The 20,827-nt window shown below is 44.1% G+C and overlaps 1 protein-coding gene across 2 annotated transcripts in view; it reads right to left on the reverse strand.

Moving 5' to 3' along the window:
- Positions 1–400: 400 nt before the first annotated feature.
- TMTC1 (transmembrane O-mannosyltransferase targeting cadherins 1) overlaps positions 401–20,827 on the reverse strand; it is a 145,813-nt gene continuing 125,386 nt past the window's right edge. For both annotated transcript variants that reach the window (XM_039383164.1, XM_027726647.2), the window contains exons 13-20: positions 17,221–17,329; positions 12,286–12,388; positions 9,248–9,383; positions 8,334–8,478; positions 8,076–8,213; positions 7,569–7,691; positions 6,325–6,402; positions 401–5,582 (exon numbers count right to left, since the gene is read on the reverse strand). In XM_039383164.1, coding sequence (XP_039239098.1) covers positions 5,442–5,582; positions 6,325–6,402; positions 7,569–7,691; positions 8,076–8,213; positions 8,334–8,478; positions 9,248–9,383; positions 12,286–12,388; positions 17,221–17,329 — 973 coding nt within the window. In that variant the 3' untranslated portion in view covers positions 401–5,441. The remainder of the gene's footprint in view (positions 5,583–6,324; positions 6,403–7,568; positions 7,692–8,075; positions 8,214–8,333; positions 8,479–9,247; positions 9,384–12,285; positions 12,389–17,220; positions 17,330–20,827) is intronic.

Consider the following 20,827-nt stretch of genomic DNA (forward strand, 5'->3'; position numbering starts at 1 on the left):
ATGTCTGCCAGGAAGAAGGGATTTACAATGAAATTAGTTTCTTTTTAATTTCTTTTTTTTTTTCTCTTCACACTCTTTAGACTTGTTTGACACACTCCTGACAGAGGCATAAAGCCTGACATGAAGAGCTTATGTCAGAATAACATGTCCAACCATCAGGACCATGTAAGCACCAGCCCACATCTTTTCTCATGCTCAGGCTCCAAAAAAATGCCTCCTCCAATATTTTTATATGCCCACAGTCAAATACACGTGCTGCACAGTTGCTCCTATATGACCAATAACTGGCACTCCAGGGGCAGTAAAACATAAGTGGAGTAAGAAACTCTGGCCCTTCCACCTCCAGAAGAACTTGTTCATGGTTGGTCCTAAAGAAAGAGAACAAAACCAGGCACAGCACTTACTTTTCTTACTTTTTATATAAAATAGACATTTACATACATTTTCTTTTGCAAAGACTTTGAGCATAACTCCTTTATGTGAAATCTAGCCATTAATCCCACAGTGAAAAAAGCAAAGACTTTGCAAATTCCTGTATCGCTGACATACATCCAGCTAAGTGCGAATTTATTTTTAAAATATCTCTATTCCATGGGCTGCTTTCTTATTTTTGTTTTTCTTTTTTTTTAAAGATATGCACGACTAATTTAAAAAAAATTAGATACAGAAATAAGAACCATATGAACAGCAGGCAATGCAAACGACTCCTGCATGAGAGGAACACACAGAGTGACATCCACTTCAGGCAGAGATTTCTACAGTAATACAGTTGTAGAAGCCATAACTTTTACAGAGGATACCACTGGAGGTATCTTCCAGAAGAAAAAATTTTCAGCAAGTCAGTACAAGCATGGCAATGAACTTTTGCACAAAGTTATCAAGGTTACCTGAAGCAATTTTGCCACCATAAAACACTAGTGAATGCCAAGCGCTTTTTTTTCTCTTTTCCTTTTTTTCTATTTTTTTTTTTTTTTTTTTGCTGCTGGGTTTAAATACACATGAAAGCAAAATGGTGCATTTTGCTGCAAGAGACTGAAGGCTGGGGGAAAAAACCCTGTAAGGGCTAATTTTGTCCAAAGATTGTGCATAATTGCATATATGAAAGATAGAAATTGAGCACTTGGTAAACTTAATCACAAAAAGATTGAGGCGATTTAAGCATACGCCAACTGCTTCACTGAATTGGAGGACAAGTGGGGCAAAAGACCATACAATGATATTCTGAATTGCCGAATTACTAAATCAGAATGACAATTATCTTCTTTCACCAAATATTGTACACCATATCTGGCCTGGCTTCTATAACTGCTGAGAAGCTTTCAAAGTTTTTAGATAATTTTAGGGGTATCCAGCCTCCCCTGCAAGTTAGGCTCTTTATTTTGAATTTTTTTTTTTTACTTATGCTTCTTTCCACCTACACGCATGCACAGCCCCCTGTCCTCATCAAGATCTCTGGAATGAAGGCCATTTGCACTGCTGCATTCACTTACTGTTTGGCCAAAACAAATTGCCTACACATTTGTTGGAAAATCTAGTACAAGGATTCTATGAGAGAGAGAAAATACCCCCCCACTGCATAATTTATCCTGGGGGACAGAAAAAGGATGGAAGCAAAGAATGTTGGAATTTAAATGAGAAATAAAATAAAACAAAATCCATCAGCTGCAAATATTATTCATGGAGAAAGGAAAAAGCAACAAAATTATTATGTTTCTTATTTAGAATTAAAATGCACAGTGAGTACATGAGAGTCCTGTCTAACCAGCTTTCCGTTAATTCTCTGCTTTAATATTGGTGAGCACTGAGGTTTAGCCAATGCAACTTGCAGAGAGCATGAACTCTCCCCCACCAGGCAGAGCTTCAGCCATTTATTAATTTGCAATCTCTGCTAACCATGCTGAGCACTGGACTTGGCAGAAAACAATGTATTTGTAACTCATTATTTTAGAAGCTGTGCAATGCTAGAGGAAGAGGACATTTCCTATGATTAATTAAGATAACATACAGTTTATCACAAGGTAAGTCGCTCCATTTATCTTTCACAATAGCATTCCATTTTGGTGGAGGTAACCCATTTCATATCATACTCCATTATTCTTCTTTGACTGCAATAAACCTTTCACATGATTAATGCCCTGAACAAACACAGTGTTTCAGCACGGGCACCAACAAGACAGGGAGTCAGCTCAGAACTTCACAAGGGTTTAGCTGCTTTGGTAGCTCACGGTCTGTGCCATTCTCCAAATATGCTGCCAGTTTGCAGACTGTCATCCTGCATAGATGGGGTATAAAGTGCTGGTTCAAGAAAGTGGGGTTCATTAGTGAGCCCTCCTCTCTCCATAACTACCATAAACCCAGCTCCAAAACATGGAGAGTCACCCTTTCAGCATACAAAAACTGGTCCACCTGGGATTAAAGTCTATGGATCTGTTATCTGTCTAATTCAGGCAAGTGGATGAACACATGCCATGCTTTCCAACCAAACCACCTCCCTTACTGGGAGGATGGTCTCATTTTTCTCCATTGTTCTGCAAGTAAAACAGTGTTGCACAAATGGTAATCCTTCTCCAGGATCTGGGAGAGGGGCACCCAAAGCTATACTATAGTTCTATACATGCACCAGTTTTAAGAGGTCAAGATGGCTTTGATCGGGTTCTAGGACAAGAAGGAGACAATAATTTCTACCAGGTCTCTCAGGAAAGACAAACTAATATTTAAGCTGAAGTTAAAAACATAAAACTAAGTCTTCCCTCTCACAAAGCATTGCTATAAAAAAATACAACTTCTTCTGTATTTGAAAAAATACGTTTCATTGGCCACAATTTTAAAGCCACACACTGCAGTGAGGCTTGTAGAATATACAGTATTTATTTAATATATCTTTATGAGGCAAAGTTTATAGTTGATACGCATTTTTCAAGGAGGCATATCTCCCCCCACCCCTATCCCCCATGCTTTGGCTGGCTGTTGGAGCACTCTGCAGATGCTCCAGGGGGGGCTTTGCATGGTACCACTGTTTGGGGCTGCACCAAACACTGTTCTGCCAGCCCCCAAACTCACTGCCACGCGGTGGAACCGCAGGCAGCCGGCCAGCCTGGGATCATGGGGCTTTGGGGAAGCTGCCCTGAAGGCAGGCTCACCTTGGGGAGAGGCAGAGAGCTTTATGGTCCAGGTATCTCCGAATATCCCAGTAAAGAACTGGCAACAGCCTCGCAATGAATGACCCCGTCTCCTCCTGGACATCTTGGTAGCCCAGGGCTGTGCAAAGTTATTTGTGCATGGTATCCAGCAGAGCACCTGCACTAGGGACCTGCAGAGACATCAGTTCAGCAAGTCCATGGCCACAAAAGTCGTGTGAAAAGACAAGAGAGGGTTGCTGACCCAGCTCCAGGAGCTCAAACCTGCCCTTGGCCATGCAAAGCAAAGTAGGCTGCTTGGGCTGGGGCAGAAGAGAAAATTTGCCAGCAAAAGACTTGCTTATTCTGGTCGCAGCTGATCCCCTGGAAAGCTGGTTTGGTGGGAGAGAGCCCAGAAACATGTTACTGCTTCTTCTCCCACAGTGGTCTCTCTCCCTCCCACCTCTGCCCAGCTGTGGGCACTGGCTGGTCTCCTTGGCTCTCCAAGCCCTGGCAGGGCAGACAACTGCATCAGTCTGGACTCCCTCTGAGCTCCAAACACAGCTGGAGTCACATCAATAACTTGTCAGTAATTTGACCACCAGTAGCAGCTAGACACCAAGCTTTGAAAATTAAACCAGTGAAGCCACCAGCACATCTGTCCCATCACACTGAGTGAACCTGGAGCTTGCTGAGGTGCCATGGCCAGCACCAGTTAAATCCAAACACCACATGGGTACCTGCCACACAGGCTTTTCCTGACAGATGTGTTTTAAGGCATGGCATACCTAATCTCAGCTGTCCTTTACTAATAATGCCAAATCCCGGGCTGCTTTTCTGCAGGGACTGGCCACAGTCAAACTCAAATAAAACAACTTTTATAGCAGTTTCCTGCTGCAAGAGGAACAAACTGATGACCTACCCTGATGTCCAAACCCAAAGGCGCCAAGCACAGTCCCACTAACACTGTCTGCGAACTGGTACAAACCCCGGTAGAAGCAGCAGAAGTGCTGTTATTGCAGGGACAGTGTGGTCCAATGTGCTCTGCAGCCATTTACCTTGGAATCCTTAGATGGAATTATTCGAGCACGCCCCAGTGGTACTGCGTTTTAATAACTTCAGACAATACAAGTCACAAAGCCCAGCCATGTGGCCAGCTGTGAAGGATATTGCCCAATTCATATAAAACAGAGAAAATATATTAATTATTTGATTATTATAAGTTAAATAAATAAAGCTCAGCAATATAAGCCCCAGTTTTGAAGAGAATTTGTTTTCCCACTTCAGTATTTAAAAATATAGATTTATGACTGATTGGCTATAGGTCATTTTCTGTATCTCTCAGGGGAGGGGGTGAGAACACTTTGACAAAGTGTTTTGTCAGCGTTATCACCATGATAAGTGGGTTTTGTCCCTGCATACCCATAGAAGAGCCTCCTTAGTACCTTTCCAGGCTAGGAAATCTTCCCTAATCTCTCTGTGGCTTTATTTTACCTCCTGTATTGATCTGATATGTTGTTTGTTTTTCATACTGGGGACTGAGCAGGAGGATAAATAATCCTAGAGCTTCCTAGATGCTTCCATTTTTTTCAGAGTAATAACTATTTGCCTGGAGGGAGAGGGCAAAGGATAAAGCCACATGATATTTGACGAAACTGTTATCATGAACCTGAATTACTACAAAATTAATGAGTAAAACATTCAGGTTAGGTTTTCCCTCAAAGGATCATTTGCCCTACTTGTGGAATCATCCTTCCAGGGCGATATTTAGATAGTTTCCCTTTCTATAGGATATTTTTCAAGTCTCATTTAGAGCTATAAAAGTGGCCACCATTTCCTCAGCATTAACCCCTTGGAACCTTTTTATGTGACCATTATGACCATCTTTCCTGTCTGCAGCAGGACCTGGCAGCACTTGCAATGAAGTCCATCAGTAGTACCCTACATGGACAAGGTGAGCCTGTGTTGAGTAAGAGGAGGTGCTACTTCACCCCTGCTGCAATGGATGAGTGCTTTGTCTCCATGGTTTCCCCAGTGATAACCAAGATATTGAAGGTACATGTCCCACCCACACTCCCAGCGTGATTAAAATGGGTTCAGCCTAAACACAAATCTTGATTAAAGGAAGGTTTTCATTAATTCTCCAGCATGTCCCACAGGAGTCCAGTGTCTCCTGTAACTTTGGTCAAACATAAGCATGCGCTCAAAATCTGCCTTCCATAATTCTGAGTCCTATCAAAGTTCCTCCAGTATCACTCTGAGCAACAGGCTTCCACCATACTCTTCTCCAAGGGGCACGAGTGTCTTTCCACTGGTGACTAAACGCTATGTTTGGTCTTTTTCCTGGACTTCCTGAAACCGTTTCTCCAAGCGATCCAGTTTGGCCAGATTCTCCTTCAGCAGCTTGCTGTTTGGAACCAGCTGTAAGGCTTTCTCATAGTAGTCACGGGCAGTAACGTAGCTCCCCTACAAAGAAAATGAGTGACAGATCTCATTTGCATTCCCTGACACAGAAAATTCATTTCTAGGGAAAGGTGAAGACCATAATACAGGGGAAACAGGGTTTCTAGAACTTGACACTGTTAGGTTTACGAGAATTACGAAATAGATCACTGAGTGCTGTTTGTTAGCTTAAACTTGATGAAACACAGTCGGCAAGAAGGAGATTTACATTTTTCTGTTATGTTGTACCAGGAGAGTTAATTTTACCCAGCAACAGGATAGCTTAAGGACATCACACAATGTGACTCCTTAAGACCCAAATCATAATGATATGCTAAAGTATTCAAAAAAATAAGCAACCACAGGGCAGGCTGTCTATTTCCATAATTTTATGCCAGTATTCTGCATTAGACAACTTTACTAAATTAATTAGGGAGAGAGGAACGTTAAAAGTCAACTCATGGTGACATTTTTCTCAGGTAGGTCAACAACTGAAGCAGGAAAGGTTTAGGGATGGGCAGGTTGTTCCTTGCAGCCTGCCCTTCTAAAATGTGAGATTTACATTACAGGATGCATATTAACAAGCAGCCTGGTTGGGAAATCCTAGTTGGGGTGGAGAGACTTTCCTCCTTTTTGGATAAAAAATGTCAGGGACACTCGCTGTTCACAAACATGCAACTCTTGGCAGTCTGAAACCAATTTAGCTTTCTATCCTGAGTAGTAGTCTCTGCACTTGACAGCTTAAGGAAAAGCAAAATTATCATACCTTGATGTGCTCGATGCCTCCCATATTCATCCAGGCCTGTGCTTGGTCTGGGTTGAGCTCCACAGCCCGTTTATAGCTCTACACAAACATGAAACATTTTTAGGTTAAAAGTCTGACTCTTCAAACAAAACCAGTGCTGGAGGGGAAAGAGAAACAAAGTTTCCTCTCCTGAAGCCATTTAAAATGTAATTTCAAATTCTTCTCATATAAAATGCACAAACTGAATTTCAGTTTCTTTACAGCAGAGGCAATATAATTTACTGCTTCAAGGCTGAGTTCATCTCACGAGTTTTTCCTGCCAACAGCACTGTGTGGGGAGCTGTACCTGCTGTTCTCTCCCTGCCCCTTGCACCACTGGGGTCTCCCACACATCAGGGTCAGTGACAACCACAATGCCTGCCAACCACAAGCCATGTGGTTGCTCTTTATCTGCAAGGCTTTAATTTGGAGCTGGCAGCAGACTACGGTACAGCCACTTGCGTGGAGGTTTCACAAGGACCTGAGGGCAGTGCCATTGCTTCTGCCATTGTGGGAGAAGAAGCAGCAAGGACCTTCTGGACACTGTCAAACAGCACTGTTTTTACAGTCTCACAACAGGAAGGGATTCAAATGAGGACTAAACATCTCTAGGATATTGAGACTATTCAGAACTGTCCTAATATTCTCTGAATAAGAGAATAATAGAATGGTTTGGGTTGGAAGGAACCTTAAAGATCATCTAGTTCCAGTTCCCCTGCCATGGGCAGGGATGCCTTCCACTTGCCCAGGTTGCTTCTGTACTATTATTTAATACTAACATAATTTCTGAGCTACCAAACTTCCTGTTCCACGGTTAAAGCCCATCTCTCAGCTGATAGTTAATGAGATGAGATTTAACAGCATGGTGAGTACTCACAGGTCCCCAAGTTTCCAATTGAGTTACATGGGGTTGGTCATAGACAGCAAAAGAGGCTGGGGCTGGATCGATTAAGGGTCTGATCAATGAGAAAAGGCTCCTCCATAACCCCACCACAACTCTGTACTTACATATCCCAGAGCAGGGAGCTGTATTTCCATACAGGAATGAGGAGAAAAGGTGCAATTAAGTCTGGTAAAGTTAGCTGGCCCATAGCTTTCCCTTGTACCAGTGATGAACTCTGAGCTCCTACAGTCAATAGCCAAGGTGTACGCACCAGCAAGTATTAAATGCAATGAGCTAACTCTATCTTTTACAAAACTATCCATAGGTCTTAGAGCAGTCATACCTCAAAAGCCTTGTCAAGGAGGTTCTGTTCTCTTAGCTGGTTTCCTTTTGTGAAAAAAAGCTCTGATATGACTTTTGGATCCTTTGGTTTTAGCTGAAGCGCTTTTTCTATAGCTTCAAGTGCCTGTGAAAAAGCAAGAAGACGCTGCGTTACCATATTCAGTGCCTTTCCACATCTCATTCTCTCCTCACCACTGAGGAATCCCAGCATAAGAGTCTTCTTCCTCCTTCCCTTGTTTGCCCCACATCGTTAACATATGTGGAAATGATTTTTTTATATGCCTGGGGCTGATGGGCAGTGGGGCTCACAGCAGCAGGAGCCGTAAGCAACAAGAAAACTACACCACTTAGCCTCAGTGCCAGCACATAGATATACAGAAGGTTTTAGTGAAGAAATAATCTACTGGATGTGCACTAAGACACGTGATGTGTCTCTGGAGAGACGGAGTGTAAAATTCAACCTCTGTGTGCAAGTCCTAGGGACAAGGGTACCCCATGGCCATAGTACCTTGGCATAGTGCTCCTGCTTGCTGTAGATGGCTGACAGAAGGCGGTAGCACTCCAGACATTCCACGTCCTCACTGAGTATATGGTTCATCATCTTTTCGGCTTCCTTCGTTCGCCCCATCATTGCTAAAACCTGAGCCTACGGAGACACATTATAAAGGATTATGATCTTAAAAAGCTCAACACTCAGCTAATACATGATGCTGCACCCAGTGGCTGGTGCTCCCCTTTTGCAGCCCTGCCCTGGCCCCACACTCACCAGCGCCAGTCGGATCTCTCTGTTCGAAGGCTGCAGCGACGCCGCCTCTCTGTAAACCTGCAGCGCTTCCTCGTAGCGCCCCGTGTTGTAATACAGAGCCCCCAGCGGGGAAAGGATTTCGGCCTTCCGGGATACCTTCAGGGCCCTGGAATTTGGGAAAAAGAGATGCTTCCAAGTGGTGTGGGGATCAAAGTGGAAGAGCGAGGTGTTGCTTGCGCTGGGATGGAGCAGCGAAGCTCTGCGCCCCGCTCATCCCAGTCTGGGAAGGACAAATTTAAGGTCCCAGGAAGGGACACAGCAGCAATCCCTCTGGCCACTTGAGAAGGGGAAAGGGCCACCTCCAAAGTGCACACGAGCATGCAGCAGGGGCGGGGATGGCTGATGGCAGTGGAACCTGGGGACTGAGAGCATAAATCTATGTGACAAAAAGGAGGCAAAAAAACCCCACCAGTCTGCTCTACTGCATACTGCGAGTCAGAGCCTGCCTGCTGGCACATTGCTGGGAAGAGCCAGAGTTCCTGATGGTGCCAAGGGTTTGGTGCTGGGCTGAGCAGTGTTTATGGCTGTTACTGGTGCAACACCCACAGATTAGCTTCCAGCAGGCTAGGAGTTGTGCTCACAATCTGCTCATGCCCCCGAAAAACCTCCAACTTTATCATTAGAGCATCCCCCAGCTAAAAGCAGCAGTATCCATCCTGGGGGCTTGGGAATGGTCCAGGAAAGTCAACACTGCCTGAAGCCAGGCTGCCTCTCCAAGCACTCCTCAAAAATAGCCAAATCTAGTTTCAAACAGATAGAGAATGAAGAGAGGAAACCCCAAACATGCCCTGATAGATTCATGTATCAGAAACTCTTTAGCAAAGACAGCCATATGGGGAGGAGGAAAACCTCCGTCTCCCATCCCAAATCCTTACCTCTTGTACCACACCTCAGCCTCTTTGTTCTGCCCCAGGGAGCGGTGAAGCCTGCCCAGGTTCACCATGGCCACATGGTGAGCGGGGCTCAGACGGATGGCCTGCCTGTAGTGGGACATGGCTCGCTCGGGAGACCCTGGAGAGGAAAACAGTTTATTAAACTGGTGCATCAGAAAAATCCTGTCACTAATTCAGCACACAGTAATGCTCTGGGTTTTCATTCACCTATTGCTCTATGCATGGGAAACATTTTGAGAAAGAAATCCTACCTCAGCCTTTTGAAACTAAGTGTAAGAAAAACTGCTGTCCAAACTAAGATTCAGACTGCAATATTCAGAGATGATCCCGAGAAACAGATTTTCTAGGGATGCGGTTTTGCAAGTCAAGGGTATAGTCACCAGAAGATGACTCCTGACTGAAAGCACCCTCTGACCATGCTGCAGGGGGGATGTACCCACTGTGCTAAGGACAGAGCTCACCCCAGAGAAGGGGCTGGGGCATGTGTGCCATCTCCTGGTAGAGCATTCTTCCACCAGGCCCACTGGAGAGACAGGCAGCAGTGAACAGAGAACAAGCCACCCAGTATTTCCCACACCACCACCAGAGCCACAAATGCTTTCAGCTCTTTCCAAACAGAGACTATTTCCTCCACCTCTGCTGTGTTGCTGTGAGCTCCAGCTCAGTCTCCGTGCATTGCTCAACAAGACTGGGAGTAGCTGCCAGTGACCAGCTAATTCCCACCTGGGGGCAATAAGTCCCAGACCAGAGGTGTTCAGGTGCCTATTTTGGAGCACAAAGGCACCATCTCTGTGCTGCAGAGGAGCCATTGGGTGGCACTGCTTCGCTGTGTGAAAACGTCTACCGATGCAAGGTCCTGCAGCCCATGACATCACCGAGCACCACAACAAAATACAATGCAAAAAGAACGGTGAGAGACCACTAGCCCAAAATCCTGGTTTTAGTATCATACTTGTGTTTAGGTAAAAAACGGTAAAAGTATAAAGTTTCAGCATTTCAGCAATGCATTTAAACCCAGAGCTCATTTAATTGGTTTGCAAACTCCGGACCAGGTAATCTGATGGAAACCAATACTCATGGAGCTTTGTCCACAAACAAAGCTTTTGAGTGTTGGCTTTTTTTTAAACCAAATCACTTCACAATGTATTTCTAGCTGGAAAGCAGATCTGGAAAACAGCCTGTGCATTTTGAAGCATTGTACATATGCTACTGTGAGGATTTTATTTTCATAGCTTTTCAGATCTAGTTTGTTTTTCTGAGTCCATCTATGCAACTTCAAAGTCGCATGGACACTTCTCAGCATCTTCTTTACAGCAGAGAGGAGGAACATCTGTAGGGAGATTTAGAAGTGCTTAAGATTCACCCAAGGCTGACAACGTACCGTTCAAGGTATGACTTTTTGAAAACATCCAGCAGCAGCCTCAGTCTTTCCCCACCACTGAGCAGGCAGATGTTTCTGAAAATTATATCTACAAAATTCCCTGGGAAGCAGCTGAGCACACACCTCGGTCTGCTCAGCACACGGGAGTAATGTGCATCATTAAGGGAGACACATCAAGTGTCTGTGACCACTGCAGAGCTGTCTAGAGTTGTGGCTCCCCAGAGCTGACACTTGCTGGAGGCTTGTTGCACAAAATCCTGCAAGTTAATTGGTGTGGTGCTTCACAGCATCTCCCTGTGCCGCTGGGGAAGAGCGCAGCCTGTGACGGGCTCACTACCAGCCACTTCCTTCATGCCTTGTCACGTCTCTAGGAGGGTTATTGACACATCATGCCTGAAGTACCAAAAGTCAGAGGGATTTTTTTTCCCTGTTGTTTGTGTGTAGGAAAGCGTAGGAGTAAACCAGGAAATGTTAGTTTTGACTTTGGCAGAGTACACAAGTGCAAAAAACAGAAAGTGCTCTGTACTACATTTGAATCACAAATTTTGGCAGGAATGGGACAGTTTATCATGGTTGGCAAGCAAAGATGAGTACAACATCAGAGTGAAATTACTCGGGAATTCTTATTATTTGCAAGCTTGAATTTTGCCAGGGCACAAATTCAGAACCTCAACCTCTGTCGCTAATGCCATGATGCCTTTTTTGATTATGAATGCTCATTTTGGTTCTGTATTTGTTTCACACTGGTACTACAGAAGAGTGATGGCTAAGCATCAGCTCAGAGGTAGAACAGCCAGCTGCAGACTGACAGACACCATCATCCTTTCTTCCCAAGCACCACAGAGCTGGACACAGTGTGAAAGGGGAAGAACGGGTAGCAACCACACAGTTTAAGCCTACACTATTTCTTCACTTCCTGGCCCCTTTCTGGAGGGACCAAAGTGAGATAGTAGTCCGTTTCCACCAGTCATTTGTCAAACTTGCCCTTGCTTATAAATCTGTCAATAAAAGGTGGCAAGTACAGTGACATTTTTGTTGGTGTTATGTGAATGCCATAAAGTGCCAAGGAAGTTGGATGGGAACCAGGAGCCCAGAAAATAAAGGATGCCATTATAGAGCTCTTGAAAAATCAGTTCACCCCACAGTATATAAGGTTTTGTTTTCACAGATGATTGTTGTTTAAAAGCCATGTTCATTTTTATAGCAATGGCATTCAACCCTTACAGTCAAAGAGCTGCTTCGTCACCAAGTAGGGCTGCACGTGCCCCAAAGACTGTCATGATCCATTTGTGTGCCTGTGATTTGGTTTGATGTGGCCATGCCTTCCTGGAGAAATGGCAGTATTGTCAGGGTGCTGCCCAGCTCTCACTGAAGAGGACAAGTGCCTGTGCGAAGACGGTGAGAAACACCGAAGGAGACAGCCAGGCTGGATGCCACTGCCACACAGTGCCTGCTCTGATTACAAATTTCATTATGCTGTGCCATCTCAGCAGCACAGGGATACTTATTTCCAACCTACTGTGGAGGCACATCTATTACTTGGAAGCTTTTGACACCCTTTTAGATGTGTACTGCTGAATATAATAAATCAAAGCAAAGAAGGCAGAGAGGGGAAAATCCCTTGCTCCTTCTCACTTACCTGTATCAACCAAGAAAACCCCATAGTTGTTATGCAGATCAGAGCTCTCTGGACAATTCTCTATGCCAGCCTTATAGACCTCCTCCGCTTCCTTAAGCCGTTCCTTAAAAGAGAAGGAGATTTCTTAGCCACAGCAGAAAGGCTGTCAGCACCATTTGCTGCACACCTGCAGTCTGTGACAACTCCCTCCTGAGCTGGGAGCTTGGGCCACCAGCCCAACCCACCTTCTAGGAGGGCAAAATTTTACCCCAGGGCATGGGTGTGATACAGCTGCCATCTGGTACCCCAGAGCAATGCAGACAGCTTTCCCCCCTACCTTTGCAATTGTAGCTACCTGTAAAAAGGTGGCTCCCGTGCAACATCAGTGAGCCCCCCCCAGCTGGGCACACACCCAGCCAGGAAAAACACAGAGCCAGGGATTATGTTTGTTCTGTTGAGGAAAATCTGTCATCTGGGAGGTGATGTCTTTTGATTTATTTGTTTAATGAGCATCTCACTGGCTAACTTTTCCCCTCAGGAGCTCTGCTGTTCATTCTCTAAGCAGTGGGGAAGACACAAGGAATGAAAGCTTGGGGGGGGGGGTGTGATAGCTGGGGGGTAGGAAGCAAGTACAGGGGAATAAAGGAAGATGGAGAAGGGTGGAGGGCAATGAAAGAGTGAGGAAAATCTGACAGATTCAGATTAAAATGAAGCCTTGTCAATGTCTGAGGTGTAGTTCAGTGGGATTGATGACACATGCCACCTTGCTGATTCCCACATGCACTGAGCCTTTACATTTTGCACAGATTTCAAGGAGGTTTGTTGGTGCTGAGCATTTCTAGAAAATACACATCTTTCTTTGGGAACACCCCATCTACAGAAAGCATCCCACTGGCTGGGCTCTATCTAGCCTGAGCTACAGGTAGCCCAGTCCTGAAACAAAAACAGGGAGTCTTGTTTGGATCAAATAGCAACTTAATAAGGTTTCCATTTCCCTCTAGTCAGACAGTGCGTGCCCACCGCCTGCATGCTCTCTAAAACGGGTTACTGCAGTCTGCCTTTCCCCCTGCCCTCAGAGCTTTGCTGTCAGGTGTATTTACGGAAGGAGGCTGTGAACAGCAGAGACAAGCACAGTGCAGAGGGGTGGCAGGCAAGCCTCCAGCACCAAAGACGCTTTTTTCAATTCTTCCCCTTCTGCAGAGCAGCACAGCCCTACAGCAACAAACTCCACAGCCTCCCGACAATGCTCCCAAGTAAAATCAGCCAACCGGGTCTCTGCTGAGGAGGGCCTGGAGCTCCCAGTGCAGAATTCCTGCTCAGGAGCTGAATCCACACCGAAGTATGAGGTTGGTCTATTCCCAGCTATAGACTCTCCTCAAGTCCTGCAAATAGTGGAGCCTCCTGGGCTTTCTCTGAATTTAAAGGGTGTACCTGACAGGAGCTTTTGGCTCTATAGCTGCTTAATGTGAGGACTCTTTTCTCACCTCCGATTTCAGAACTGGAGAGCTGGAATTAATTTGAAGAGTATAGGAAGAGTATGACTTGATCACAGAATCACACAGTTTGCACAGCTAAGTCCTTTCACATTTACATGATAAAGGTCAGCCAGCAAAAAAAGATAGTGTGCAATAAAACGCAGAATAATGTTTTTAAAAAGTGCTTAAGTTTGGACATTTTGGATATACTGACATGACTTTGACAACATTGTCCTGCAGAGTCAGGAGAAGTGTAATGATCGTCAGAATTGACTAAAATGAAGAGCAATTTTTTTAGCATATTTTCCATAATTTAAGTATTAGTTTCTTTTCCTCTGATTTTAATTTGCAGCCAAGTTATGAGGCTTTGGGTGCACGCATGTCAGCTTGTTCATTTTATTTACCGATCATAAACCCGCAAGGAAGGGCTGTGTTAAACTGGATTAGCAGTGTTCCACGTCAAAACATTCACATTCACCAATATTGAGCACTTTTAGCACTTTCAGCACGGTTGCATTGCTTTTTTGGCACCTCACATCCTGACCCTGCACGCCTCGGGCTCAGCGCCCAGTCTGGGATGATTTCTCTCACAAATTGTTTGCATTAAGCACAGTCAGAAAGTCGGAAGGATGGAACCAGCTTCTTGTGCCAGAGCTTTCCCTCCTTACAACCTCTCCTCTTCTTAGGAGAAATGCTCTAAGTTCATCAAGGCTTGATTCTCATTAACACTTAATAATTCCACTCCCAGACCTTCATGAAACATTCATCAACCTCACGAAATTCATAAGATTGGCTTATAAAATGTATGAGATTTTTATGATATTAAAAAAATTATGCATGTGAGAATCTTTCAGTTGAGCTCCAGGGTTTTAAGTCTGGGTTTCATATAGCTCAGTTTTTCAGTCTGCTTATGACTGAGTAGGCTCTCTTCTGGGTCAAAAAGTTCCTTTTTCTAAGAAACACGCAGAGAAAATCAGTTGAAACCAGGACCTGAAAAGAGTCATCAAGTAGCACGAAATGGTGGATGAAACTGCAAGAGCTGGGACTAAGGTGCTGTTCAAGTGCATCAGAGTAAATCCTGAAGAACCAGTGTCACAGGAATGTTGTAAAAACAACCAGCAAAAATGTTTGATTTCTGTTATCAGCACCACTGCAGCGATCATGGAAAATAAGGAAAAGCACAATATGTTGCAACTGAGTTACGATTCCCAGCAGAAAGAGCAGTCAGAAGAGCAAGCATTTATAAAAGGCACAAACAAGCCAAACTCTTTTATACAATCCAGCAGTTTTTCTTCCATGTCAGCTCTGTCTTCAGAATCAGTTACCAAGGAGAGCAAAGGGCAATTACACCAAGTTACAGGTTAATTCTCTGGCACACGAGACATTCCTCTTTGCAGCATTCTTTACAGGTGTAGAAGGAAACAAGCCATAAAGACCTATTTCAGATTCATCTCCTTTAAGATGGGGAATGTGCTGTGTGGGACCAGTCAAGGCAATCCTGGTGCTATTTCACAGAAACCCCTACAGCTGTGAGACAGGTTCTGGGCCACAAGTAGACAAAAAAACCAGGTTTGTATCTTTTAGCCATTTTCAAGACTATTGCTTGCGCAAAGAGGAAAACCCCAAAACTAAAAATGGGCTCCTTCAGCTCTTTTGGGCTGAAGATGCCAAAACTTCTGCCTGTACCCCTAGAGGGTAAGATTCTGCAGCTCACAGCCACAGGCAGCAGCATGCATTTGTAGGGCAGAACCTACTGTGGTCACTAGGATGGGTGAGCAAGGCAGGAGGTGCACAGTCATTTGCTGTGGCTTAACATGAGAAGGTGTTAAAAGCCTGCAGAAAATTGCTGTTTGCTGAGGAAATTTTACTATCTTTTTTCCCTACCACTTACTCAAGTCACAAGAGGATGAACAATCTATACGTAAGAGAGATGAATAATTGCTGGATTTACTAATGGCACTTGCTTTGGGCAGAAGGTCTCAGGACTCTATAATGGTTTTATTGCTCTGCTGACCTTACAATCGATGGTTCTAATTAATAATTTCAATTAATATTAAAACCAGGTATTACTGCAGAGGACTCATTTCCTTTACTTGCAGGAGAGTCTTCATTGATAGGCTTATTCAAAACACGGTTCCCATTCAAAAAGGCTTGTCTTTCAATTCATAGACTATATTTCTAGATCCATGCAGGTAATACTGATAATATTTGGAATTCACTTAAAAGGGAAAATAAAACATAATATCTTTCAGTAATCCACATATATCATAGGTGAGTTTTGCAGAGAGTCCACATCATTAAAGAAGGATAAACCAGAACAAGACCTCCACTGAAATTTATACACTTCCCTTACAGAGAGAAGATTTCACTAACCAGATCAATGGAAAACAGCAAAAGATGATACTGTTTTGCTTTGTCTGTATTTACATTTGGCAACCTTTTAAGAAAGCTTTAGCACACCATGCTGTGGAACAGTTAGATCTGAAAATTGAAGGAGAAAAAAATCAGTTTCCAAAAGGTTCTGCAGAGGTGTGCTGGAGCTGTGCAGTTAGGGGGACCTTGTCATCTGCCCTTGTTGCCCACTGGTTGTGGCCACAGTCCATGGGCGCAATGCCCAAAGCACAGCATCCCTCATCTGCTGCTGCAGGGCTTGGTGGTCTCAACATGGGCACCCATGCTTCCTGGCTTCTTCTGAACTCAAGGATTTTGTGCCTCACCTTCTCTTTTCCTCTATGGGGACAATATTTCACCTCACAGGGATGTTGAAGAAATAAATTACCTAACCACAGAGAGTAGGGAGAGCCCGAGTAATGAGCGTGGAGAACAAGCCTGAAAGGAAATGAGTAATCCTGCCTCCAGAGCTCAGTCTGGGCCATGCACACTAAATAAGGCCTGGAGGCACATGAACAATGAGGTTAAATAAAATTGCTCATTAAGAGCAACGTAAAGCCAGTGAGCCTTCCCACTCCCTACGTGTGGTCACCTACCATGGTAATTAAGGGCTGTACCCCAATGGGTGCATGCAAGGGGCAGAATTCGGGCTGCAGAGGCCAACTGGTTTCTGACATTTCCCAGCATTCGAGTGATTTATTATGCAATCTCAAGGTTATCTATGGAGGTGTGTGTGTCTGAGGGGGAAGTGCTCGCTTACCCTGCTGTCACAACATCCAAGGTGCAATGGACTTTGCCCACAGACACCAGGAGCTGCAGAGAGGGGATTTACTCACAACTTCAGCAGTGATTTAATTCAGAGCCACACCGTGTGGGTGTAATTACTCACTGTGAATGAGTTGCCTCCCATCCTGAAAAAGCCATCTGTAAAAGCAGCCTGGGAGCTCTCTGCAGAGAGCCGTGGACCCACTCCTGCCACCACGTGTGCAAGGCAAGGGTGCTCCACTGGGATGTGCAGGAGGTGCTGTGGCTGTGGCAGCAGTGCATACACATGCACAGAAGGCATGAGAGCTCAAGTGATGCCTGTTACCTGTTCAGCCAGCAGTGAGGCCAAGCTTGAGTAAGCATCTGCAAACTCAGGGCCATATTTAATGGAGTCCCGCAGTAAGATTACAGCTTCCTCCTTCTTCCCTTGGGACCTGCAGGACAGAGAAGGAGGAAAAAAACAGAAAGGAATATTCCTGTAAGCACACGTTTAGGTTATCCCACTGAATAACTACTTTAAAGAGACATGGAAGTCCCCAGCTTGACCTTTTCAGCAAAGACTAAATGATTCACTCGTGTCTCCTCTCCTCAGTGTGCACACCCAGCATGTCCTCAGCTCATTGCTGTTTCCGTGTGTTATTCTCAAGAGCTGGGAGGATATGGGCTTTGATGAATCAATGTATATAAGCATCTGAAGGGAGGGTGCCAAGAGGATGGAGGTACTATGACCTGGAAACAGGACATTTGCTCTCAAAAACTCTGCTCTCACATCAGTAGGTTGGAGACACCACAACACTTCACTTCCTTTAAAAAAACCCTGCAGAGTCTCTGCATGTTCCTAGACAATAAGTACTGTTATAGATCCATTTATGACTTTGTTAAATTAAAACTTTGAAATTAAAATATCTCTATGTTAAATCTGCCTGGGATCTCTAAATAATTCCTTAGCAAGTCAATCATTAGGCTAGAGGAGTCTGCTCTTCAGATCCTAAGGATTCTGAACAGAGATAGTTGAGAGACACTGATGAGCCTGTTTTTTTCCCAGTACTGCTCTGCTTTTTTTGCCATGGAAAATGGAAATAGTTTCCCTAACAAAAATCTTGGGATGTTTATTTATTTGAACTACAACTTCTTCGGTATGACTCTGTATTTCTCTCCTTTGATAAATGAGAAGGTTTCCTGAACAAACATCTAAGGATGTTTAGCTGGACTGAAACAACATTTTCCTTGTGCAGGGTCTACAAAGAATATGAATAGCAGGGCTTACAAAAAAAAACAGAGGGCTCGGGGGAAACAGAAAATACGTGAACACCTTGCTGCTTTGGCCTTAGATTTCATCTGAGGGACATGGTCAAGTAACCAGATCTTGTTTATAAGGTGCAAATTTCAGCTGATAACATATGTGGCTTTGCAGATATTTTCTCTTTCTAGTTGTGTAACTGGAAGAATATTTTGCTTGTGAATTAAGCTAAGTAAAACCAGTTGTGCTAGTCTTTTTCTTCTTCCAGTGGTGTTCCATAAATTATACGAATCAAGCAAAAACAAATAAAGAACCACTTTTCTCCTACACTAATTAAAGACTAGCTAGCTTGTCAATTTATAAAACTTTTGGATCCCTTGGCTGGAGTTTCATGACACATTTTTATAAATCAAAAACAGATGCCTGTTTTATAAAGGTATTGATGTTTGGTAAAAAAACTTAGGAAATGCCAGCTACAGAAATAAAAGAATTAAGTGATCCACTCAGCAGCAGTAGAAGTTCCCATTAACCACAAGCATGCACTCTGAACACAGGGCAGCCCTCTTAATTACTCTTTTTTTTCCAAATGGCCTCTTTTTTTTCTCCATTTGATCCAAGAACAATGTTTGTCTCCCTAAAGTGGGGGTAAAGAGGGAAAGATTATGGCATCTTTTTATGTGACAGACTGAATTACATTAAAAAAAGCAGATCTAGTAGTTTCTCAGAGGGCTTAGGCCTGCAAAATACCAAGTGCTCTGGCCAAGCACTTAAACATGCACTTAACTTTTATGTATGCAAGTTGAAAATTAATTACTAGTTGAAGTGCTTTCCTGGATCAAGGCCAACACTTTGCAGGATCAAGGCCATCGCTTATATAAATCTCCTGCAATTTGGGAGAGCACAAAGCATTGGAGAACAGTCCAATACACTAATTTATCAAAAACTGGGGATCTGGAGTAGGAGTACCTAAGTAATGTATACCTTCACTATGACAGAGAGAAGAACAAATTCAACTGTGATCACTTAATCCAATTTTTACCTCAATTACCTTGCCTAATAAAAGGCACTCTCCGAGAGCGAAATTTGCACCTTATAAACGAGATCTCTTCTACTCAAGCTCCCAGCCTCCCCTCTACAATGAGCATGATCAAGCTGAGAGCAAGGAACAGCTCTTTCATTAGGACCATCTCTTCCATATTTTTGCAAGTGTCCCACAGTTGGAGAAGCACCAGGTTGAACCATCCCACCAAAGTCTGACAACACACAGGGCTATTAGCACTGGAGAACAAGAGTTAGTTGCTCTAGAGGACTTTGTAACTTTCAAAATTTGGGGTTTTTTGTGCAGTTAGTTAGACTGTACTAAAACCAGAAAGACAGAACTCAACAAAGGTTCCACAACTGTTCTGACAAATTTTTACGACGGGATGTAGTGACAGGACAAGGGGAATGGCTTTAAACTGAAAGAGAGTAGGTTTAGATTGGATGTTAGAAAGAAATTCCTTACTGTGAGGGTGGTGAGGCACTGGATTAGGTTTCCCAGAGAAGCTGAGGATGCCCCATCCCTGGAAATGTTCAAGGCCATGTTGGATGGGATCCTGAGCAACCTGGTCTAGTGGAAGGTATCCCTGCCCATGGGGTCCTGTTGGAAAACAAGTTGACTATGGGCCAGCAACATACTCTGTATAGCAAACAAAGTCAAGAGTGGGTCCAGGGAAGTGATTCTTCCACTTTACATGATACTTGTGGGACGACATCTGAAGCAACATCTGTCCAGAGCTGCAAGAAACGCATGGAGTTACTGGAGAAAGCCAATCAGAGGGCCAGTAAAGAAGGTCAGAGCTAGAGCACCCATTGCGTTGAGGACAGGCTGAGCAAGCCATGTCTGTGCAGCCCAGAGAAGAGAAGAGAAGAGAAGGGTTGGGGTGACTTCAGTGCTGCTGGCAACTCCCTGGTCAAACAACACAGAAAAGCCAGAGACAAACTCTTCTCGGAGGTACACAGTGACAGGACAAGAGGCAAAAGACACGAGTAGGAACATGGGACATTCTGATTAGAGAGAAAGAAAAATATTTTTCACCCCAGGGATGGTCAAACAGTAGAACAGGTTACATGGAGGGATTGTGGCATCTCTGTCCTTGGAAGTGTTCAAGATTCAGCTGGACGCAGCCCTGAGCAACCTGATCCAATCAGACTTGCTCTGAGCAGCTGGTTTGATCTCCAAATGATCTTCAAAGAGCTGTTCCAATATAAGTTATTTTTTAATCTATTGTGAATTTCACTGCCAGAGTTTGTGGTTTTTTTTAACAACAGGCTACAATGTGTATGTAAACAGAAAACTACAGTACTTCATGCCACACAGACTATGCTAACCAGAGACCATCCAGAAAGCCAGATGCAGTATCACTGAACATTATCACTTGGTTTGCTTCTCTGAATGAAAGGAGGGAACATTCACTAGCTAAAATACCTTAAATCTCAATACACGTAATATCTGTCTGATGTTTTTCAGCATCTTCAGACAGTTACACAGATCTGTGTCAGCACATTCACACACATCCAGAAGCCTGTATCAGAGAGGGCACACAGTCCTCCTTTCTCAGAATAGATGGGTTTGCTACACTTGGACTAGATCACAACAGCAAACACTCAGGACAAGTTGTGTGTTACTCTACATTCAGAACAGAATCAGTCC

This window comes from Pipra filicauda, unplaced genomic scaffold, assembly GCF_003945595.2.
Source record: "Pipra filicauda isolate LSUMZ 115617 unplaced genomic scaffold, ASM394559v2 scaffold2_size9829703_pilon, whole genome shotgun sequence".
Taxonomy (NCBI): domain Eukaryota; kingdom Metazoa; phylum Chordata; class Aves; order Passeriformes; family Pipridae; genus Pipra; species Pipra filicauda.